The sequence below is a fragment of the Bombus vosnesenskii genome, unplaced genomic scaffold, assembly GCF_011952255.1.
Source record: "Bombus vosnesenskii isolate JDL3184/JDL3185 unplaced genomic scaffold, Bvos_JDL3184-5_v1.1 scf7180000013265, whole genome shotgun sequence".
Taxonomy (NCBI): Eukaryota; Metazoa; Arthropoda; class Insecta; order Hymenoptera; family Apidae; genus Bombus; species Bombus vosnesenskii.
The window spans coordinates 5,382,767-5,408,311 of record NW_022882925.1 but is presented as its reverse complement, the minus strand read 5'-3'; the positions used below and the strand labels follow the sequence as shown (position 1 = coordinate 5,408,311).

General features: G+C 38.0%; 1 protein-coding gene across 9 annotated transcripts in view; it reads right to left on the bottom strand.

Moving 5' to 3' along the window:
- Positions 1 to 25,545, bottom strand: part of LOC117243122 (thyrotroph embryonic factor) — a 100,956-nt gene that overhangs the window by 61,893 nt on the left and 13,518 nt on the right. The window contains exon 1 of one of the 9 annotated variants that reach the window (XM_033510358.1): positions 5,357 to 7,060. The exons of 6 other annotated variants lie outside the window; for them this stretch is intronic. In XM_033510358.1, the coding sequence (XP_033366249.1) occupies positions 5,357 to 5,648 (292 nt within the window). In that variant the 5' untranslated portion in view covers positions 5,649 to 7,060. Of the gene's footprint in view, positions 1 to 5,356; positions 7,061 to 25,545 lie in introns of those variants that run through there. 2 more of the 9 variants (XM_033510357.1, XM_033510359.1) reach the window with 2 other exon arrangements.

The window sequence follows — 25,545 nt, the reverse complement described above, 5'->3', positions numbered from 1 at the left end:
TGCTAGTCAAACGATTCCCTATGGATAAGGTATGTTTGATAAAAGATATCAAAATTACCACCATTTACAACACCACATATGATTTCCATGTAACATCCATATATTTTATTGTACATTTTACTTATAATGTCAGCAAATAGTTTCTTTATGACTTTGTATTCGATGATTCGGAATTTTCGATCTACGAGAAACTGTTTCATATAAATTACAATGTTTTACTAAGTCATAATAATATGATTAGAAAATTTCAATGTATTTTGAAAATTGTAATACAAAGTTCGAAAAGATGTATCACGTTGTAAGGTAAAATCGTTCTGTTCTTACGTTGATTATTAAACGAAGAATATAAACATATGTTGCATCGTAATAATAATTTATTAAGAGCAAAAAGAAAAACTGCGATCATTTGCGTAATATTTTTCGATAGAGGAAAATAGCAAAAGGAAGATCGTATTGAACTTGCCAGCATGCGATAATACGACATATTTCGAGGCCTATTAAACGCGGCCAAGCGAGATGCGCACGTTAGCTTCTTGAAGCAGTTAACGTGTTAAAAATAACAGAGGTCTAAAAGTTCTTCCAGCCTGTTGCTGCCAATTGCACGATTGCCATTTCACAGCGTCCATCGCCTTTCACGCGGTTGGATTTTCCGACTCATTTCCCGGATTCTCGTGAAGCTTCCAACCTTAGTCGCTGAATCTACTTCGAATCCAAGAAAAACAGTTAGTTGCTCGTCATAATCGCAATTTCTTTAATAGACGGTTGAATAAAATTTCAAAGTTGTCACGATGGTATTCGGGAAATAGGAAAAAATTGTGAAAAGAAACACACGTCGTTCAACGAAATGCTAATTCCTCCAGATTTTTCTATGTCCTATAATCTACAAATCTTCGCGAATAATCCAATATGGATATAAGATTGTTTATAAAATTATTCATAAAACTTATCTGATATTTAAAACGTAAATTTAAATGAATCCTTTTTAGCGAATAGTTTCGTCTTTAAGAATAATTCTCTAATTTCTACAGTTTTCAATATTCCGATATATTCGATATTTTTGCCGCTTTTAAAAGCAAGCTTCAGAAGCTTTTAAGTTTCCAAGGTACATGAAAGGATCTTTAATTCCCAGCGTGTTTCTACATGCTTGTACGAGCAAGCGAACGCCAAGAGGAAACAGACGAGCGCAGAAAACAGAGAGGCTCAAGTGGGAAACGTGGGAGGATGCAAATGTTAATAGCCTTGAGTCGATTCCGTCGCAAGTAGGATAGGTGCATAGGTGAATTCACACGTTCGCATGTGGACACGTATGATTCATTCACGCTCCATCTTCGAACCCGTTAACTCGGACCTCCGCTTTGTTAATAACTAACTTTCGCAGTACTAATAGATTCATCGGAAACTCAAAGTACAAACTACAAACACAAGAATATCATGTATGAAAAAGAAAATAAAAGGCTGAGATCAAACTCCTACCTGCAACATGACAAATCATTATTATTGTCGCGAGAATTTCATGAAGCAAAAAGTTTTGAAAAAAGAATGCTACAAGTGCATCTTCTCTTTTTAAAATGAATCCAACAAGGATTCATCTGTGCAATATTACGTATGAAGATCACGGACAAACACACAGCAAGCAATTAAAATTCCAATAGCCAATATCGAGATTGTTCTTTTAATCCTTTGTAGAAATAAATATGTATTCTTCTTCTATATTTCTAGATTCTTCAATTCTAGATTCAACAAGTTGTCCGAAATTACGCTCCTTATCGCCTTCTCGTGCTTTTTTACGTACGTGACTCGACTTTGTGTTTTTAATCTCGAATACAGAAATAGCTCTCAACCCGGAAATACACTTTGATATAATTTTATAAATATCTGTGCGATAAAATAAAGAATCTTCTGATTTTCTCAATTTTTTGTGGAATTATGAAAATGAGAATTAGACAGCCTTGTGATCGCGTTTCCTTCCAGCCTTTCAACGCTAAAAAAACGTTCGTGACACAATTTAAAAAAAACGTTCGTTTTATAGGAGAGGCTTTTTAAAATGTACGAAGAAATCTTCTTCGATGTACGAGTCATTTGAACGACATAATAAGGTTGAGTTGACACGAGATACGCCACTTGCAGCGTCACAAAACAACTGAAAACGAGCCAGTGTTGTTGCAAAGCTAAGGCCAGGTTGATTGCGGCACAAGTAATAATTTTGCCCTCTGACGCAAAACTGATGGAATTATGATTATACCGTTTCACATGATAAATATAGAAACATAATGTAAGACCCTCTATTCGATAAAAGCAAATTTGAAGTTTTACGAGTTGCGCCGCTATCAATGCCAAGCGCCGATATAACTCAACCGAATTTCGAAACTCAAAATGAAATAAATTCCAAGATTTTAAACATCGCATATCACGCTGTCAATCTCGCGGTTTTTCCATCAAACGCGGTTTTTCGGACAATAAGTCGATAAAAATATCAGCCGAGGAGAAAACATCGGAATTATTTATATTGCGAGATCGTGATTCGCGATATGAAGAAGTTGAGGAAAAAGAGTAAAGGAGAAAGTTTCTACAGGAATGATCTAAGCTAAATAAGCTGATAGATCACGTCGTGATAATTGTGGATAAAATGTAGGCAACCTGGTGTAAGCAACAGGTGGGCGTTTCTATTCCGCGATTACTCTCTCCTTTTATCGCGGACTCGCGTTATCCTTCTCCGACTTTCTAATCAACTTCATGTTCTCGAATTAACCAAATGGCCCACTCTGCCTCCTCTAGGCGAATCTATCGTTGTGTATCGATCTTTCCTTCCAACTTTTATTACGATATCGAAACCAGTTGTAAAACAAGCTGAACAATCTTAACACGTGTACGAATCGATTATACGTTTACGTTACGCGTATTCCTGGTGAATCAACAAATGGAGGTTGAGTATAGATTTGTTTTGTCTACTAAAAAAAGAAGAGGAAGTCTCCTAATGATAATGTTTTAGGGATATTAACAAAATTAAACTTCATTTTGGATTCACCATTATATCCTTGATTATATTAAATGATCAATGGCTTGTGAATTGAAGATACTCTGAAAATACTCTGTGATCTTTCACGTTCTAATTTAACGCGGCTTTTTCTGTCACAGAAAGATTCTAAAAAAAAAAGCAGGAAGAAACTGTGATGTGAATAAAAGGTTGAGAAATCAAGTTCTTTCTAGTTTCAAAAAACCTTTCCATTTTCCCCCCTTTTTTTTTATAAAACGTCGTCAATCCTTGTCTGTGATTTATACCAGTTTTTCTTTTTTCTTCTTTTTTTTTTTTTTTAGACAAGTTGTCAACTGCTGTACGTGAACAAGGCGACCGTGGCTTTTTAATATTCATACCTTATTAAGTTACATGTTTAATGGCGAGATAACGCGAATACAGACACACGATGCAGTAATTTTTGCTACAAAAGGTAATTCGACTGGCGATGCTCGACTCTTCCTGCAACAGAGTTGGCCGAGAAAAACGACGAAAACCTGTTCCACGTTTGTCACGTGTCGAAACCTACGTGACTCTCTCTATCTCTACATCTTTGCGTCTGTCTTTTTTTTTCCTTTTCTTTTTTATTGCTTTTCTTTAGACTGGTGTTCAGAGCATCGCCATTTTCAGCGCACACGTACAGCGACAATACGATCTGCAGCCGCACATGTCAGTGCCAGACAGTCTACATCTAATCAACTAGCTATTATCGATATAAATAAAGTTATTTCCATCGTAAACGTGCAGCAGAACGAAAAGCAAAGGAATGTGCCTTTAATCGAGAATAAGAATTGATATCGTGGGTTTGTTAAAAATGTGATGCATCACGGAAATTGTCTAAAATCATCCTATCATTTCGTGGAATAATTTCACGGTTTAAGAAGGATTATTTCAGCCCTGTTTTTGATATTAAACGTATGAACGATATTTTACGAGAGGATCCAAAAACTATCAGTTAAAATGCAAGAACAGAAAGATTGTTCTCGTTGCCGGATAATTTCGTACTTCGAAGTTTCTTCTGAATTGGAAATCAGACTGATTCGATATATCGATGGTATGATGCTCTTAACGATTGAAAAATACGACTGGTTGGAAAGCAGTAGAATCAGCACGTTGCAGCGGAGTATTTTTTAAGATATGGATTTACGACTTGTTACAGGAGTTTATAGAGAGATTTATGAAGATTCTTGATCTTATATACTGCTTAACGGGATTTTAACTAAGAACCACTGCGCGGGAAGATAGATAAATGCACGAGGTGGAAAATTGAGATTTTGCGACTCTAAGAACCGCTACACTGGCGATTCTATAAATGAAAAGATCGCGAATCTATGATTCCGCTAAGATTAATTAACCAAGATTACTAAAATACCGAGAATCGAAAGACCTACAACCCTATAAGTCAAAATTTATGATTCTGGAATACTAAAAACATTTAAAAAATCGATGGTTTTATAATTCCAACAACTAACAAACCAAGATTGCACGATATTAAAAATCGAACGCTAAAGATATTTACAATTTGAAAGCTTAAACACGCAGATTTCGAAATTGTATCACCCTGTCAACAATCTTCTAATTCTGATATAATAAGAGAATCTAACCAGAAGGAGTTAGCAGAAACTACTCTCGAATGTGTTCGCTGCAGGTGCATTCGATGGTTTAGATTAATGACAAAACAGCCCTAAAATGATTTAAGCGCATGACTTTGAGAAACTAATAAAATTTTTTCGTATCTTGTTATACACTTTGTTATCTTCTTACTATATATTCTTTGAAATTTTTGTAATTTATTTTGAAAAATTCTCGATTATTTTTATTTATTACAGTGCTCCCGCATATTTTTCAATTTTGTGCCTGGCAATCGCAATAAGAACGTTTAAAACGTACGAAATTGCCGTACCAAAGACACAATTCGTCGATTAATTTCTGGAGAACAAAAGTCACGCGCTCGAATTCATTTCAGGTTGTTCTACCAACTTCCATATAAAGCATCGAAACGGCCGACTCTTTCGACATTACGCAGTTCTCGTTGTCTCCCCGTAAGACTCAACGATCTTAAAGATCAACTTTCGAGGATATCTAATCTGAAAGCTAACGATACTAACATCGTGTAATCTAGAAACCTGTATCCTAAGATTTTACAATCCTGGAAATCAAAATTTACAAATCCGGAAAGCCCATAAACCAAGAAATTCGCGTCATGTAACGATAAAAGCGCCGTTCATTCAAATGCTGAAACTGGAAACCTCGTAATCCTAACAATCGTAGCAAACGTCCTCCTACCAAACCTGAAACTTGACAAAACCTGTTCAACTCCCTCGAAACACAGAATCCTCGTACCATTTACGTATACATGATGCTGCCTCCATAAATGCTGGTACTGGCTCCAACGCGAGCTGGTGCTGTCCTCGTGGATGGGCGGAAGTGGCGCGTGCACCTGATGGCCGTGCGAGGTGGGCGGTAACGGTGGCGGTGGTGGTTGTTGGGGTTGCTGTTGGTGCGCAGGCGCGACCACGATGTGAGGATGGGGCGGTTGCACCGGTTGTTGCTGATGCTGCTGATGATGCGCTTGGTGCAGCACGCCTGGTACCGGCGGTGGCGGCAATTGCTGGTACTCCATAACGCAGCTCATTCGGTTGCTTTCACGCGAGCATTTAAATCACCCCTTACTTTGTCTCCCTTGTCACTCAGTTAGTCTTTTCCTCTTACTATACGACGACCGAATTCACTCACGGAGTTCGATTCCCTCGGTCGATCTGACGATCGAAGCAGAAAGTTTGACAATTTGATTTTCTCGCCTCTATCGACTAGCTCGATTCGATTTAGAGTGATATTCGTTTAAAATAAGCAGAGAACACTTATCAGATCTGACGAGGATCGTCTTAGGGACACACTACCGAGGCTTCGCGGTCGCCACTGTCTCTGTTTGTCTCAGCATCTGCGCGTAATTTTATCCGCTCGCTGTCATCCGCGCAGTCTTTTTGCGCTGCCACTGGACGGACACTTGTCACCAGGCCGAGAATCGTCGACAAGAGAGGGAGAGAATCGGAGAGAGGACGAACCGAAGAGAACTACCAGGAAAATCGCAACTCCGATGATGTCGAAGGGCCACAACGGTCTTTCGCTATGAAAAATCTTGCAACTTCCCAGGGATCTTTGGATCTCAACTTCGGCCACGTGATCTCTATTCGACCACACTTTTCCTTCTTCCTATCTCTCCCCTCTTGCAACGGTGTCCTCGACCGTTCACCGAATTCATGTGCGGAAGATCATCGTCCAAAATCAACATCAACAGTTCGTTGGTTCAAAATCAACACACCGATGGCAGGATTTCTGTCGCTAGCCGATGAACCGGTATTCGAGACGCAGAGCGCGCGAGTCCCGAGGTACGCGCCTCGAACACACTGAACCTCGTCGGAGAACTGAAACGTACCGCTGATCCGTTGGGCCGCGGAAGGACCTCCCGGAGGAAGAGCAGATTCGGTTCTCGGCCGGGAAGGAGAGAAGGCAGCGGCCAGCCACGGGCACGGTGTACTACTATCGTCGTCGTGTGTCGACTGTCAAAATCAGCGATCGTCAGCGTCTATCCGTGGCCGGTGTTCGCCCATTGGGCCGTCACCGTAGCCGGAAGCGTAGCTCCGATTGGCTCGCTGGCCGCGTTCCTAACGGTGGGGGAGAGACGATCACGCGCCTCGACGTCGTCCTGAGAAGCGAAGTTCCGACCGGGAGAGACAGCACGAGGAAGGGCAGAGTGGAGCCGCCAAGGGAAATCAGAGAGAGCAAGACAGACTCGCTGAGACCGTGAAGAGGGATGGACAGAGTTTCTCAGGAGGAAGGGAGAGGGTAACGTTAACCAAGAGGGAGAAAGAGCATACGCGCATGTATGTATACAAAAGATGATGGAGAGGGGGTAAAATGTTGAACGGGGCAGGGAGGGACAGATAGGTGGATAGATAGACGGACAGGTAGACAGGAACGAATAAAAAAAGAGAGAGAGAGAGAGAGAAAAAGAGAAAAAGAGAGGGAGAGAGAGAGGGAGAAACCGTGCGTGCGTGACTCGAAGCTGCGGCGTCCGGAAAGACACTGCCACTCGCCAACGTTCCTACGTTCCGCGCTATCTGTATTCCTTTCTCTCTCTATCTCTCTCTTTCTCTCTCTCTCTCTCTCTCCCTTCTCTCCGTGTCACTCCCTCTCTCGATACATCCAAGCTTCCCTACCAAGAGACCACGCGACGTTTCTCTCTCGCGAGCACACACGCGCGTACGTCCGTACCCTCCTCCACAACCCGTTCGTACCCGTCGTCTTCTTCGCGTTCACCAAACATCCGCTTTTACCCGCCCTCACCTCCCACCACACACCCTCTCCACGCTATCTCTCTTTCTCTCTCTCTCTCTCTCCCTCCCCCTACTCGAGTGTTACGCGCAAGATTCTGCCACTTCCTACTCTATCCATCTTTGTCCCTCTTCGTCCTTGTTCTTTCTTATACGCGCAGAGTTTGCTAGGTTATAGGAGAATTGTTTTGTGAAGCGAATATGAAAGCCTGTAAGGGTAGTTTCTCGCACGGTGTAGGTTAGGTCGCGGTCTTTCGAGGGAGGTTCTACGACTGGTTGTTTCTTTGCGCGTTCTCCGCCAGTGGTTTTCTCGATTTTCCTCGCAGAATAACGACAGCCAATGGGCTTCCAAGCAAACGGGGCTTCCGTATTCCGAGGCGAAACCCCGGGCCGCGGTCGTCTCTCTGGGTGTTTTAGAATGGCAAGCACAGCGACGTTGAGTTGGTTCGGAGTTTCTAAGTCTTCCAGCAGAGTTCCGTTATGACGTTGATGAAGTCTTTTGTGTTTCCTATTTTTCTGTTTCTGACGTTGCGAGAATGGTAGGTTAAAGATGGATTTGTTTATTTTTCGGGGTCCAATTATTTTCGGATATTTCCTCGCGAAAATTATTCGATTAAACCATGTACATTTCGTTATATTACCAAGCAATGTCGCTGGGCAGTTGCGGATATTACTAAACCTAGAAATCTTCAACGTTAAAATCACAGTATATAAATAATTGTAAAAGTGGATAAAGTTAAATTTATGAAACAAAAATAGCAACAATAAGAGATCTCAGACTCCTCGTTCTGCTAATTCTAACGCAAAAACCATTACAATCGAAGAAAAAATGGCAGATCGATTCCTCTAGCTTCTTACCGAAGGTGTCTGACCACAGTTCGGAACTTTCTACTGGTAAGAACTGGCGGCGGTAGGATCAAACAAGATCCGTGCTCGAAAATCAGGATTACAACACGTAATAAGTCGCGAAAGTATTCGAGCACCTGTACAAACCTTTCATGAACACATTATACGCGTATTATACCTCCAGATTTTGAAATTCATTTGCCATCGTTACATTGATGAAGTCTGAAACAAATCTAAAAATGTACATAGAAGTTGCAATTAATAAGCCTCGATATTCAGGCTGAATATCTTATTTAGCGCTGATTATATGTTTAATAATTCTTAATTCTTTAATTCTTTACCAAATACACTTTTTACATTTTTAAAACGTTTTCAAATTTCACCAATATGATCATGACACGGCGCTAATGAAATTTCAAAATATTTTTAATATAATACATACACGATATATGCATCGAAGAGTTTTTTTGATAAACGTTCAAATACTTTCTTCAACTATTGTAAATACTTTTTTCAAGATTCGTGTCTCATAGAATTATCGGAAGGCTACCACAGACGACTTTCCGTTTCGATGGCGTGACGAATTAGAAAAAAGGGAAAACTAGAACAAACGACGCTTCGGACGAAGAGGACAGTTGATGCTGTCCCCGTTTTCTATGTCGGGCCCGACCCACTTCCTGGTGCGTGGTTTCGATCGTGACCGATCCATGAAATTAACAGTAACGGAGCGGCCGTACTCGCCGTGTAAAATCGAAAGTGGCGAAATACCGCGACGCCGTGGCGTTCGAGAGGGGACAGGCCTGTTTCATGGTGGTTCCAAGGTGGGGAACAGAGAGAGTTTCCTCGCCGAAGAAAGATTCTAACGGCCACGCACCACACTGTCGCCTCCTTCTATTCGCGTGTTCCTTAGATCGTCTCGAGTACCGGCGACTATTTTCGATTTCTAATTTCAATTTTTAATTTCAATTTCTAGTCTCAATTTCTAATTCCGATATTTAGTTCCAATCCCTAATTTCGATTTCTAATTTCAATTGTTAATTTATGACCGATAAAAAAGATTTACGACCGATTCGGAAACTTTCAAAATTGCGTTTCCCTGTCTATGAATTTTCAAACTGAACATTATAATAATTCATATGTATTATAATTCAATGCAATTAACGCATTTAATGTGGAGCTAATTCTGTAATTTATCACGTCACTTGGGAATTTCCCCTTATCTTAGCAAATCGCATCTTTTCATTCATCCTCGTAATGTAGAATTCCCTCACATTGATTAGAAGAATTTACACGTATCTACAAATGAATCTTCCACGAACATGTGAGAATTCTTTAAAATATCGCTTTTGTCCAAGTGATACGATCACGAATCAGAATCACGAATTAGAATCACGAATCAGGTATATTTAAAAGTCCTCGAATGCTGATGGTGTTCAGTGTTTTAATATTACTAAGTATTACTACCCCTTCTTACCTTTTATACGTGCAATTATGCTACACTGATTATACAAAATGTTTATGCGCAACACACGTGTTACTACTGTGTTTTGTCATTTCTAATGAATACACCATTTACCACCTCAAGAGGAAAAATCAAAGAAAACCAACGAAACAGCGGGTGTTCTCGAAGTATCTATGCCACGCTGATTTTAAAAGATATTTATGCATATATGACACATACCTTGTATGAGAAATCTGCAAGTATTTAAAACAAATATAGAGCATGAATGACTAACAGATCTTTCAATTATTCAACACCTGCAATACTTTACAATTTAGTCGGTATCTTCGACTTTTTTCAAACAATGATAAACACTTTTATTTCAATTTAGAAAATATGGCATAAACCGTATTAAATTTCGTCACTTTTATTTCGTGATTCGTCTATTACAGTTTAATGTAACCCAAAGCCAAACCACAAGTTGAACTTTTTTAACGTTACTAGTTTCATAACCTTTTCTTTTATTAGAATATCTTATTAATAGACATCGAATTAAACTTCTTTTTCAACTGTTTACCATTTACTTTCTGTCGCTTCGTTAGCTGTGGATCAGCCTCGTGTTTAGTTTTACCGTAGATATTAAAAATACTTCAAATTTTTCGCAATACTCTTTAAAACGATATTTTACCTTCCTAAATAACCCTAAATATCCAAGTTTGAAAAAAAGAACGTAGATACCGACCAAATCCTAAAGCATATATCACATTGTCATATTCCTAAAGCAAGCTGTTACCACGTCTACTCTCCATTAAACGCTTCATCATCGTGACAGAAAAACGAGAAAATCAAAGAAAATGAGCAACATCTTGGTGTTGTCGAATACGGCTGGAAGAAAACGATGGCTCTTACTTCACCGGACAACTTGGAAGAGTTCCCATTTCGTTTTCGTTCGCATCGACGACCTTTCTCTTCGTCGCTCCCTCGCTGGAGAAAGGGAAAAAAAGCAACGGTGGAGGGAAGATGCCGACGTTAATTCTGCTGGAACCGGCATAAAGCTCTGAATCACCGGTGAACCGGTCCCGTACCCGTAAAACGCGATGCCTGTTGTGCGAACGCGGAAACCACGAGGAGCCAGCAGTCCTCGTGCGGGTCACGGAAGGATTCCTTTCTCCTCCTCCGTTTCGTTGTCGTCTCTTCCTCCTTACATTCGTCCATTCTTCCTTCTTTCATCCTTTCTACTCATCCTTCTCCTTCCCCCTTTTTTTATTTTCATCGCCGTCGCCTTCGTGTTCTCCGACCAACAAAAGTATATCCTCCTCCCTGTTCTTTGTACATCCTCCCTTTTGTCAGCCAACAGATGATATACCTTTTTTAGTTGGAATGCTTGTTTTGCCACGATGAATCGACTTCTGCTGTGTCATCGACCTAATTGGATTACGATAATGGGAGAACGAGCGAGTGTCGAGGTGAGGTAACGTGTTTCACAATGAATGGATCCCGAAAATATTAGTCTTCTTTCCTTGTTTACTCGTCGAGGTCGAACATAAGTAGGGAAATTTGCGAGGATATTCGCAAATTTTTTTCAATATTGTTTGTGTAAATTTTTATTGGAAATGTTATCGAGTTTAAAGTACTAGCCTCAGACATATCCTGGTCGAATTACCGAAATCTGTTTACCAGATCTAACTACTGATATTTTGCCTATTATTTACATACATTATATGTACATGTGTGTGCATGTATACTGCAATAGCTATACACTATGATAATAATCTAGTCTAATAAGCATCTAAGTTGCCTTTGCGCCGCTAATTAACGTTAATAAACCTACTTAGAATTCTCAATACAGAATTGATAGCGAAGAGCTTCAAAAGAGAGAGAAATAAAAATGTAGCGTAGGTCAAGTCTAAGTATTATTTGTGTAGAGTGCAGATTTTTGTGCATTCATGAGAAATTTAAAGTCGCAAAAATGCGCAAGATGCAGGTAACGTGCAAAAATATATAAAATACCGATAGCATAGTATTTTCTATAATATTTAGTAGGTAAAACAATTTTCTACTTAGATTCCAGTATGTTGATCATATTTATAAAAATATAAATTTGCATAAGAATCCGCAGTCTGATCATTAATTTAGGATTGAGGAAATGTATACCACAGTTTTGATATTTTGTTTAGACTATATTAAAAAATATGAAATTATAAAATTGCATTGAATAAATTAATATCACTGCCATACTTTATTTTAAAATTGTATCCCTATCAAAGTACATATATTGAATCTCAATACTTCACTATTACTATCAAATTTATATCAAGCACATTGAATCTTAACACTTTAGCCAGAAATCTCCTTACATTTTTTCTATTAATTATAAAAATCAACTATGGTTTCTATCTCTATCTATCTGAAGCAAGTATAATATATTGAATTTATATCAAATATATTGACTCTTAATACATTTTTGCTATTACTATGTTAAATCTGTATCAAGTTATATTGACTCACAACAGTTTACTCAAAAAATCCTCTCTATATTTCTTCCGTCAATCATAAACTCAACTATGATTCTGTTCTTACCAAAAGAAATACATAAACGTATCTACATGAATCTTTGAAGTATTATTGTATCAATTCGTACTCTACTTTGTGCCAATACTACGACGTCAGAAACGATGAAAACTAGTATAACAAGATGTCTGGTTTTTTCGAACGAGGCCGGAGATCTCGATGCGGGCAAAGACGCTTTCGTTTCCCGGCTAAAGGTTAAACTGTTGCTACGGTCTAACGATGCTACACGAAATGGGAATCGAGACAACCTGTTGATCCTGCCGCTTCCTTTCACTCCTGGTGTATCACGAGCGAAGGAGAAAAGAGGTGAGACGTTCCGACTGATTTACCGCAACACGTTCTTCATATTTCGTAAGCAACCCGGGAATCAGGGATGCTTCGTGAATTAGGCCAGCTTTTCTTCAATTCCATGATAATAGAACGATTTATACCGATGGATAAAACACTTGTTGTGATTGTAAATCATGGATAGAGAAATCGTGTTGTTAGAATTTCTGGTTACGCTTCGTGGTTTTAGAGATATTTCTCGGTTTCCGATGGAATTTCGTTGTTATGATCTTTACTTGCTATAGTTCTTTGAAACTACGTATTAAACACTTTCCTTGATCTTTGTTGAAGAATTCAAAGTAGATTTAAAGCAAATGGAGATGTTTTACGTTAGTGTGTATTAGATATATTTAATTTGTAGATTATGTAATTTCGGAAAATCTTTTTCCAGCAAAGTGTCGAAATTGATATAATAAGCTGCATAAAAATCAGAGTAATCAGGGTAAATATTTTACAATCGATTTCTAAAAACTAGTCACCTTGATTATCGATAAATTTCTAAAAAAAATTCTAAAAGAAAATTTTTCAAAACTACGTTACTACATCCTACAAAAAATACTTTATTAATTAAAAGCTCCCAACGTCTCATCCAATCCTCTACATTTCCAAGATTCGAAATCTGATCGACACGTGTTTTTCAAACAAGCACCACCTTAAAATTTTCTTACAGAAATCAGAGAGGAGAAAGAATCCGAAAAAGAGGATTAAAATAATAGGGAAGAAAGTATGCGAGCAGATTTATTCAATCGAGGTTTGATCACCGGGAGTGGCTAACGTGAGCGCGAAAAAAAAAAAAAAAATAAGAATGTGGAACTCGTCTAACGGGTGTCCGGAAGAAAGCGGTCCCATTTCGGCCAAGCGTGCTGCTTTTCGTGGCCGAGTTACTGACAAAATTTTGGGAACGGCCCTTCCCAAGTGAGAAAAACAAGAAAGAGGGCGAATGGTGTGGCGAACCGATTCCGGAGCCGCGGTAGGAGAAACGGCCAAGGCACATTTCACTAGGAGGAGAAAGTCCATTGCCGAAAGTTCTCGTTTTCACATGTCTGGCCCCTGGATCTTCCAAGGCTAACTCTACTCTGACAAATGTGAAATTCTACTCCCGTGAAATCATGGTAATACCGACAATTATGGTAATATCTTTGATTCTGATTCCTTTTTTGTTTCTTTTTCTTTTTTTTTTTTTTTTGTTTTTGTTTTGCTTCAGTGAGATATGTTGAATATAATCGAATCAATGGTAAAAATAACTGAATAGTTTTAGGTTTCATACGAATCCGTTTATTGCTGTCAATAGTAAAAAATGATTCATATGGCTGAAATTGATCTATATAATTTTTTTTGAAAGTTGTCCATGCATTCTCTATTCGTTTGTAACGGTCTATGGATTTAATTTTGGTGTTTATTAAATGTGTTATTAAATAATGTTTATTACTATTGATGTTAAAAAACGATTCATATAACTGAAGTTAATTCAACTAATTTTTCAAAGTTGTGAATGTCTTCTTTTAATTCGTTTGTAACACTTGGATTGATTATGGATCTAACGTTGCTATTAATATTGAATAATATTTGTTGCTATTAATATTAAAAATAATTTATATAATGAAAGTTGATCTAACTAATATTTCAAAGATACGAACGTTTCTTTTGTTCATTTGTTATATACCAGGGATTTAAGAATTAAAAGTGGAAACTTTGGTAGCTTACAAATATGGCACTGCGTATAGAGAATTAAAATACTCGAAATTGTACGTTAGAAACAGAGAATTATAATACGAGTCATGTAGAAAGAAGAACGTTAAATATTCGTGTCTTAGATACGGAAAATTGCTATTACAATAATTATATTAACGTAAGAATGATAAATAGTAAAGTCCTGATAACGTAGAAATATAAAATCCAAACGCTAATGACTTAATAAGAAGAGAAATTATCAACTCGTAAAATCCTCATCGTCTGCAATTTTTATACGAACAATAATAATTTTTATACGAATATAATAATAATTATACGAACATAAATAATTTTTATAATCGAGCCACACACAGGAAGTAAGGGAAAAAACGAAGAATAGAATCGAGCAATTATATTTAGTTTTGAAAAGTGACGTTTCGCGACTTATTTAATCGGCAAAACCCACGATTGCATTGACAAGATCCAAAAATATCGTGGCGGACAAAAGAGAAAGCAATTTATTATGTGCTCGTCCGAAAGTGGAACATTCGATATGCGCTTAAAAATAGTATCACAATGCCCGTAACCAAACGATATTCGTAACGTCCAACGATATTTCCCCTTGTTTGTTACTATTTTTCTTCTAAAATACATTAACGCCACTTTACTGACCTTGTCCAAGCCTGCTGATCAACGAAATCTATTAAGAACGGCGCTTCGTATATGAAGATCGCATGATAAGAACATGACGAGCACGTTCTTATCGATTTTTTTACTCTAATACCACTCTGTGATCGAATAGAAATAACTGAAAATGAAAACGAGCTGTTGGGTTCGGAGATTTTCTAAGAACAGGTGATACTGATAAATTGAACAAGTTTTATAGGAACCAAAGATATAATTATTAAGCAATATTTTAAAGCAATGAAAAAATATTATCAGTTTTGCGGAAGTCGTGTGTATAGTTATTAATATAGAGCAATACGGTGACAATTTTAAAGGAAATGAAAAACGCACGGTATTTTACATAATTATCAATATTAAATTAAAATTCAAATGAAACAAAACGTATAAATTGTTAGGACATGCTGAGAATTTCGAATGGAATGGCAAAGTACATACAGTGTAAAAATACGTATACTTCTGTAAAAGCCAAATGTATAATTTAAGGCAAGCAACGTGAAAACTAAACAGCAAAATTTTGAACACATTGAAAGTTGAAAAAATACATACATATTTATGTCTAAAATGAAAGAACAATTTTGGTAACATTTTTATTACCGACTGACAGCAAACTGAATGTCAAAGGTGTTTCTGCGAAAAAAAGACAGCAAATGTGACTTATCGTGTTCTTTCCTTATAGTCGTTATATCCTATGGACAAAGGGGTTACGACTTTTCTTCACCATAGAGACTCGAGAATTGATAACTTCACAGCTGACGAGCAGATGTTGCTACCGTCATAAAGCGTTTATGTTATAAATTGCGCGGAGGAGCCTGTATGTTTTACCGACACCTGACAATTAAAGAAACGACGTGTACAGAGCATATGTTGTGATCACGGAATGCACGTTAACGAGGCAACGAGCTGAGATCGCGTCCAAGGATCGAACCAGGATGAAAATGTGTTTCACTGTGCGTGAAGCCTCGATTTTCGAGGATTGAGAAAACAAAATTCGAAGATAATTACGAAATTTCAATAGTATTATGTACATCTGAAGGCGAGAAACTTGAAATGATTTCAATTTGCGTCACTGCTTTATATATTAATTATCTATGTTAATTAATTACGTAACATTAGAAATACCAGAGTTCCTTTTCTTTATTATCTCTGTTAAGAATGCTCTATTTAAATCTAGCCTTAAGAACGGTCGCTAAAGACATAAATTATGCTACTGTTATAAATATAACATGGAAGAAGAACAGATGATCTTCCCTTGTTTAGCCTCTTACGAGTCAGAAGCTCGGCGATAATTACAAGTTAATATTGATGGATATCGCACGTTTTCTCAGAAAGCAGCAAACTTCTTTCCTCGGTCCAATTAGTTTCTAAAAGTGACACGTTTTTCTTTTTGTTGGCAAAGTTCGTGCCTCTTATTTCGCCAACGCAAAGTCAACCAATTAAATGCGAACGTTGAGCGTAATTACTCTTTCCTCGTCTCTGATAATTACACACGTTTCTGATGTAAAAAGCGGTAGAAATCGCGGAGCTTCGGAATTGCTTTGTATCCTTGAAAACGAATCATCTACTTGTACGCACGATCTTTCAAATGAATTTTTCTTCCATTTAAATGACCAGCCAGAGCAAGCTTTTTTCATTCGCTCCCGAGTTTTGTTGAAATCTATAGAATTTCTGATATAAATTATACAGGCTGTTTCAGACTATGCGAATCGAAGGTACGGGGTAAACGAAGAAGAAAAACTTGCATAAACGTACAGCAGATACGACTTGGTTTTCGAGTTGCAGCTTCTTTCGCGTTGTTTCTTCGAAACATTTCCCTCTCGGGCAAATGGCATTTCAGAAACCGTTCACCGTATATTATAGAGATACCTAGTTCTTACGGCAATCCATACGTAAGACGCGTGTCAGACGTTTCGCAATTTCTGTGAATAACTCATTTTCACGACGCCACTACCATAAATTCGGAATAATCTTGCTGCACCGGACGTGCGAGGCTTTTACGCGGGAACTCGACGGGCGACGTTTTACCGTGCGATATCGCCGTGATCTGTATGTCTGTTTTTGTTTCTTCTTGATAGGAAAAGGAAGAAAGAAAGACGGCCGCCTGTGTGCACGCAGCCTTACACTGACTGCTCCATTCATAACGCGGCGCTTGCACGACACTCAAACCACGCAGCAAAAGCAGTATACACCAACATTCCAATTCTTGGTCTTATCTACACAAAAGATTGCTGCAACACAAAATAAGCTATAACTCGAAAATAAGGTCATATCGCGTATACAGGGTGTCCCACGTAACGCGACTCGCTAGTTCTCTGCCGTTTGCGGCCATGTGACAAAGAACGTTTCGAATAAGCGTATTTTAATCGTGTGGAGTTTACAAAAAATGTGCTACAGGTAGAAAAAAGATTTCGAAAATACACTGTCTTTATAGGGAAACCACTTTGAATGGCATATAATAAATGGGACCATACGTTGTCTCGACCATTTTTCTCTCGAAGACTATGCGGATAACATAGTTTAATATTTTGCATTTGAGATGGAGGAATGAAGGTAGTATATGAAACATGTGCTTAGTATGGAACGTGATCGTATGTTTGCAAAGAAGTGCCGTAATGCTGCGATGAAGTTTAAAACTACTAATTACAACGTCGTCCACGAGCAATTATCATTTGCGTGAATATGATCGTTTTAGTAACGTGCCGTTAAGCGTGTTCTTTTCTCGCCGTCACTTTTTATATTCATTTACGAAGAAGGTTTGCGTGACATTAAAAGTAAATTATTCGGTCAGTTTCTTTATTAGTTCGGAGTCTTAGCATTATCGACTAATTCGATCATCATTTATAAATTGTTCTTAATTCAACTTCGATCAATTCAACGATACTTGATCAAAGACAGAGGCAGCTTACGAATATTGGCAAGAGAAGCGAACTGACAAGGAAGGCAGTTGTGAGTCGAAATTGGATGACAACGCAGAATGTTTATTTGGTTCGCGTGTGTAGGTATTTTAATTCTCAGTCGCTCATTTTCGCAACTGTGTCTCTCGCGCATCGAATTGACACAATGAGAAGATCGATATGAACAAATGAAGAGATAAATAATTCATTTTCCTCTTCGTCGTTCACACGCATTTGCGTTAGTTCTCCTTCACGGATTTCATTCACACGTTTTCGACCTCGCATTGCTTCCATCTTGATGATCTCAGCTTTGTCTCGCAGCGAGAAGAAGCACGAAGAGAAGGCACAAACGTCTCTTCCTCCCTTCTTCATATTCACACCAAATGTTGATACTCGAAGCAATACACGTCTAGCTGCATTCTCAAGAAGTTGTACAATGAATGTATAATTATCGTGCAGGCGTAATTACAAAGCGATATACTAGCTATCGATAGACTCGATAAGAATAATGTTAAATTGATAAACAGGGCCCTTTATGTAACAAACATTGTCACACCTTTCTGTCGCATGTCTTGCCATTAAACTATACTAAATGTATATGTTCCATATCAGAAAAGATAAGAGTCACAAAGTCCCGGATCGATCTTTCTACAAATGACAGAATGACATCATCTCTTGCAGTTACACTTTTTTTTTTTTTTAATGGAAACCTTCCTTTTCCTTCCCATGCATCGAATCCTCTCGTCATTCTACGAAACAGGATACCAGATTATTAAAGTAACACGGTCGAAAAGTGATTAGCTTAACATTAATTTATTATTTTGCAAAATTCAAGTTACAATATCTTTGAAACTAGCAATCAGTTTTCGACCCTGTTATCCTAATACGTTTTTTCGAAATTCTGATATTTGAAAATTTGATATTTGGTATTTGAAAACAACGAGAAAATTCGATGTATGCAAAAAGGAAAGGAAGGTTTCCATAAAAAAAAATCACTCTGAACCATTCGTCTTTCTCCTCTTTAATTTTCTCCTCACAATTATCGTTTACTGGAAGAACGCTATAATAATAAGTAATAGCGTGAACACCCTCAGGTGTTACATCAAATTGACGAGGCTCGTGCGAGTAATTAGCGAAAAAAGATCCTCGTACAGCGCGTTAATAATCTCCATGAGCTTTCTTCTATGCTATTATCCCATATAGATTCTACAACTACGGAAAATCTCAACTATACCGCGATTAAAAATCTATTTCTATGAAAATAAATTATAGTCAGAAATACTTCGCCTGCCTTAAATCTTCCAAGCCGTCAATTTGAAAAATCGAAACTATGTCACACACCAGGACGCGATTAATTCCATCTTCTTGTCAATCCTCGATCAGATCTTCGTCGTCCAGCATCCCTCGACCCTTATCCATTCTTAAAATTTCCACCCGTCCATCGAATTCTCTCCGATTCATCTGCATAACGAAGAGCCACAAGGAAGAATCGTCCATTAGTGGTATAATTGGCATACTTATCGTCCTATATATTTAACCTAATCAGAGCTAACGAACGGAAGGACGAAGAAGAAGGAGGGCCGTTGAAGGCGAGAAACGTGATTTTCTGTTCTGGTCAAAGGTCGAGAAAACGAGAACGGTTCGTTAGACGAAACACACGCGTACGGGACAATCGATGAATTTTTCCGAGTAAATCGCGATAATGGCGATGGGACTGGCTCGTTATGCACTCCCGAGGTAAGCTCGTTAGCTCGTTCGAGTACATAGACAGAGGCTTATAATTATAATCAATCACCGTTCAACGAATGGGGGGAAAAAAAGAAAAGGAGAAACAAATGCAAAGAATGGAAAAATCGTGTGAACGACAAAGATGAATAGTAATTTTATTATATAAGCGTTTCAACCCCGGTTGTCGCGAAAATAGTTTTGTTCTCCTCGATCGATTATGTAATCGGTTAGAGTAGCGAGAAATGGTAATTGCTAGAGATATCGAGAAAAGTGGGGGAGGGATTTGTTAGAAGGGAACGCGATTCGAGCAGATGATAACGCGGTTTTCCTTTGTACGATCGTGATTATTCAGATGGATCGAGGGGATCAATTATCGAAAGTCGGTCGTGTCCATTGTGACGCGTCGTAATCTCCCATGTTACGTAAAGTTGTGCGTTCAAACCCTTTCTGATCGTTTCGCTTGTTTTTTTCATTTTTTTTTCTTTTTTTAATTGGAATGCATACATATTGGGAGCGAAAAGCTTGGAAAACTTGGATTTCGATAATTGGCGTTGTTTTTCGGTGATCGCTTCGATGAAGTTTGCCGAGAAATCTTTGAAATTCCACGGTTTGTCGTGCTAAGAAATTTAGATGCTTCGAATGTTGTAAGCGGAAAGTTAGGGGAAGTTAAGAGTAAAAATTAGGGCGCTTGTGAGATAATTTGAAAATCCAACTCTTCGAATTTTGTAACGTGGCAATATCTATACGTTTATCTATGATTTTCAAAAGTCGCGGATCCTGAATCACAGAAGATCGAAAGCGTAGAAAAATTGATGATAAAAATGGAAAAATTGTTATTATAAAACGAATGCTTGAGTATTGACCTAAGAATTGATCATCAAGGTTCGTAGTTTGTACAAACCTTAAACTTACTCCAAATCTAATACAGTTCATGAAAGGATCTTCAATAGTCGGAAGGAAATTTTGTCCTTAACATGCTTCTTCGCCTTACCAAACGATTCAAGATCAAGATTAATTTCGATATCTTCTCCAAACTCTGCCAAGAGTAAATCACATTATCCGAATTGGCTGTTAGAAAGAGAAATAAATTCATTTCTCAGGGACGAACACTTGGCAACCGATGTGACGTCTTTCGTTTAATGAATGAAATTAAGATAGTACCAGTCGTCCAGTTTGAATTAAAGCCAAACCAAATGTTTCGTTAATCCTACTATTCTATTCACATTCGCACCTCCTACAAAAGTATGACGTTTTAGCTACGTTGTAAGATTTATACGACGAGCTTTCCAATAAGAACTTTGCACTAAATCGAACATTGAAGTGGCGATATAAAAGAAATCACGAACTCACGTGGAAATATTAACGTCACAATGTAATTGCATCCTTCAGAAAAATCAAAATTTATGCTCAACTACAGAAGCGAGATAGAAGAAAAGTGTTCGAACGATCTTCAAAAGGGAATAACTTTTTTGAAACTTATGACTTTCAGTGTGTCACTGTATATATGTATGTATTATATTATACGCATTTATCATGTGTAATTTCATTATATGTACCACGCAAAATCAGACAGGTAAACAAATTTTCCAATTTCTGCATGTACTATAACGAAGATGAATATAATTGTGCCAAGTCATCCATGACATTAATAGTCAACACGACCATAAATCTTAATTTAAAATAAAAGGATATTAATATAGAAAATTCAACAAATTTACCATAAAATTCGATTCGTTATTTTAATCTGATGTTCCCACAAGTCAAACTAATTAATGTTAATTTTAATCATCCTCACAGTTTAGTTTTTCGTAAACTATGTACAATACGTTTGTCGTATCCTTAAGCCGAATAATCGTATTTCTGGTACGTGAAACAGTTTCAAGCTCGTAGATGTCGTACGATACAAAAGCTGAAGAATTATGAAAGACTATGTTGCTGAACTTTTTCCTATATATTCTGTACGTCGATAAATTTCTATTATCTTGGAATACCGAGGGGCGGTGTAAATTCGAAGTCAGCTCTTCCTTGAATTTCTCCGGAGATCAACCTTTGACTTCTGGCTGACAAAGGAGATTTAAACTCGTGTATATAGGTGTACAGAGGATTCTGTCAGTCCTCGTGCCTCTCGCTTTCCGAAGCATTCTGCTTTTCCTTTTTCGTCTGATTCCTCTATCTTCGAAATCATATTTCCAACATCGATACGCCACGTCTTTACTCTCGAGAAATTTTTCTAGTTCTCGTTTATTAGACTCTTATTAAATACGAAAATTACTCTTACGAAACAAACTCTTATCGAAGATAATTGGAAAATTTTCTATGGACGTTAACGAATATTCCAAAATCTCTAAGCGATACGATGGAAATAATTTTTCTCGAAATTGGAAAATTCTTAAACCGTTTTATATCTTGCGAAACTCTGATAAGTCACGATACGGATGAGAAGGAAAATTTTCTTTCAGCGAACCGAGATGAAAATAAATCAAAGTTGCCATTTTCTCGTTATCTTTCTGTAACCGCATGCATCGAGTCATCCCACAATGCGCTTTTTTTAAAGGACCAATTTAAAACAACAAGAGTTGTTACTATCGGAGTAACGGAAAATTGGAGAAACTTCCAAAACTTAATAGGAAAAGTAATGTATTCTAAAAATCGATTGTCAACGGGTAATTTTTTATTTCCATCTGTATATGAAAGTATATGAAAATTAATGACTGCGTCACTCACAGGATGACCTAATATTTTACCACAGACTTTCTGACTCTCTTTTAATGTCAATCATAATTCTACCTCGACGATATCGAGCTTAGTCCTAATTTTCCATTCTAATTTTAACCTAACCGCATGGAACCTAACGAAGTTGGATTGTCTACGTTTAAAAAACACGAACGCGATGGAAGATCGAAGAAAGACAAATTTTTAATGGAAACTTCCCTCGACTATTATCAAAGATTTTCCATCGAAATGTCTAGAAGTCAATGCGTCGATCACGTAGGAAAAGAAGATTTAACAGTATAATAAATAATAGGAAAAACCAACCAGCTTGACACGTTTGTATCCTTGGGAGCGTATTAACGTAACGATAAACAGGATTGATGAAACGATCAGGCGCAATACGAAACGAGAATACGCACGACGTATCAATACGCTGTTATTATTACCAAGTGTAATTATACATGTCCATAACGAGCCGCCCTATGGTAATGATGGAAAACTATTTGAATAACAGGGTGAAGCGAGATGAATAAAGCGATGTCAGCGTGAAGAGACGTGTTTTCAGCGACTAAACTGCTCGTTAAATTCCAATAAACGCATCGTATCGTCTATTTCTTACATACATATGTAGAATACGTATGCGTCTTCGTTTAAAAGCTGCTGTTCTTCCAAAGTGAAAATTATGTCCAATGGCTACGAAAAAAGCATCTGCCGTTTTTATCAGCTTCTGCGTTTCACTCGCACGTCATTAAATTTTTGTAGTCACGTGAAACGTGATTACTAAATCACTAAAATTAAACGAGCCTACGAAGTTCCATACAATGCCCGGCCGAATAAAACGTGTAAGAGCGGTCGCGGTGTGATTCCTTGTGGAAAAGTAAGAAAACAAATATGGAATAACACGTTTTCATTCGCGGCTTGGAGACTGGGTAAAACTAGATAATCGACAGTAAGTTTAAGCGTGAAAATAAGTCAAAGTGGCGGAATAAAATTTCTTCGCAAGACGCTTTGCTTCCGAGGGAAATAAATTTGAAAATTTACCACACGCGTGAAAATGAAACCCTGGACGGAAAAATTTGATTCTACACTCTCGTTTTGTTTTTACACGCAGGATAACCTTCTGTTTGTTATTCAGTCCTATCTAGTCCGGAATTATCCATGTTCAAGCGTACTTGATAAATTTTCAAACTCGATAATTCTCGAAGACTAAGCTGAGAACGACGAAAGTGGTATTATATTTTCATATTTTACTAGAAGAAATCTAGTCGTGCTCGCTTTTACGCGTCCTATTCGGCCGGATTCTGTATCCAATTAATTAGTACAAATGCCATAATAAATACGATAAGGTGCAAGTATATATGCCGTAAGTTCTCTGATTTATTGCTGCGATTCGTTTTCTTTTCCTTTGCTCGCTCCCCCTTTACTCTTCTTGCACTATCTCCGCACTATCGCCATAATAAATCTCCTTCGAAAGATTGATTCTGTGTCTCACTTCGCGCTACAATTCCCTCTTCGAACCCTTTTATAGCGAGATCTGCCTAGCAAAATACGTAGGTTCTCGCTGGCCGCGATTTCATCATTGTAGGTAGATCGAAGGGCAAATCTTACGAGAACACGGCGGATTATTTTGCGCGCCGTATTTTACTCGATACAGTAACAATGACCAACCTATTAACCGCGTTAAACCTAATCCACGACTAAGCCAAAGCAAAACGAAGAACATCTCCCGCTATAATAAGATACGTTAACGCGGGGTCGGCTTAATTTCTGACGTGTTATACGAATTTTTTGTGGAAGCAGCCGAGTTTACACGGGGTGAGCCGGTTGGCGTCCAGGTTTCCTCTCGTTTCCCCTGCACACCAGATTATGGTCTCAGCGCGAAATCTGAGACCCAAGCGTCGACCGCATGGGATTATCCTTCCATAACGTCAGCCGTGGCTAGGCCATAACACGGCATTGCCACATCTTGCGAGATAAAATGTAAGAGCACGGCGATGTTGTGCTGTCGGTGAAACAAGAATATCTGTTCGTCGAATGTCGACAGACATGCTGCATAGATCGACAGCCGAGAAACACGTAAAACGATCGTTCCACGTGACGACCTGCGAGGACATTTTTAACGCGTAATCCACGCTATTCGAGCCGAGCTAACTCCGACGAGCATTAGTTGCCTCCTTCTCATAATATGTTTATGCTACTTAAATTCAGGATATAATTTTCGGATGCTCTTCAAATCCTTCGCTACGTACGAGATATCGGATTTGCTTTTCGGTTGATTAACACGGCGATTTTCACTTGATCTTTTTCGTTTTAAGGCACGCGTAAGCTAGTTACTAAAATTAAAATTGAAAATTATACGAGATTATTAAACGGCAGGACATTTACATGTGGATGGCTAATATTTTCATTTGACGAACTAAAACTAGAGGCAAGGACTCAATGTTCCTGAATAGATAGTCAGGTATTGCAGGATTTAAAAATCAACACGTCGACTGCCACGTAAATTTTGTAAATTTTCCCCGCGATAGATTCGAACACACTGCAACGTGATATTCTTGGAAAATATTATATTGGCCCGCTCTTAACCAATTTTTATCCAAGCCATTCGTATCGTCGAAAATCTTTCAGTCCGTCGATTTAACATCGTCTTAATCGTTCTGAAAAATGGGGTGAATGTGGGTCACTGACGACCACCGCGGCGATCGATGTATTAATAATGCGTTAATAAGGTAAACAACGACAAGTATAGTTATCGCGATTTACATAATGAAAATAATTGAAAATCGCCGATAGCTAATACGTATGAAGAAAAGAGAAAAGAGGTCCATGCAGATCCCTGTTGCTATAATGGCACGTAACCAATCGCCACGGCTTCTCCGCATACTTGTGCGTACGTTTGAGATGCGTAATTAATAGCTTCGCGACTTATAAATTATTGACGATGAAACACGTTGAATTAATGTACATGTTAAGCAGCTTTTGTCCACGAGCCAATCCCATTTATATCCGACTGTACAACTTGAAACTCTAGTCTTATTCAAACTGAAAATTATTTTCTTACTAATTTAGTTACTATATTTTCTTACTGATTTTCCTCTTGCTTTTTCCTTATTTATTTATTTCGTTTTTTAGTTCATGGCTGTATCGTTTCTCGAGTTCTAGCTTTTTTCGTGATTTGTCACAAATCTCTTACGACACGCAGGTTAATTCGTTCAAACGGCTGTTACTTTTTATAATTATAGTATTTCTATGAATTAATCGTCAAGAGATCATTCTTTCAATTTTTGATTGGAGAAATCCTTATAGCAAAAGATTTTTAGTAAA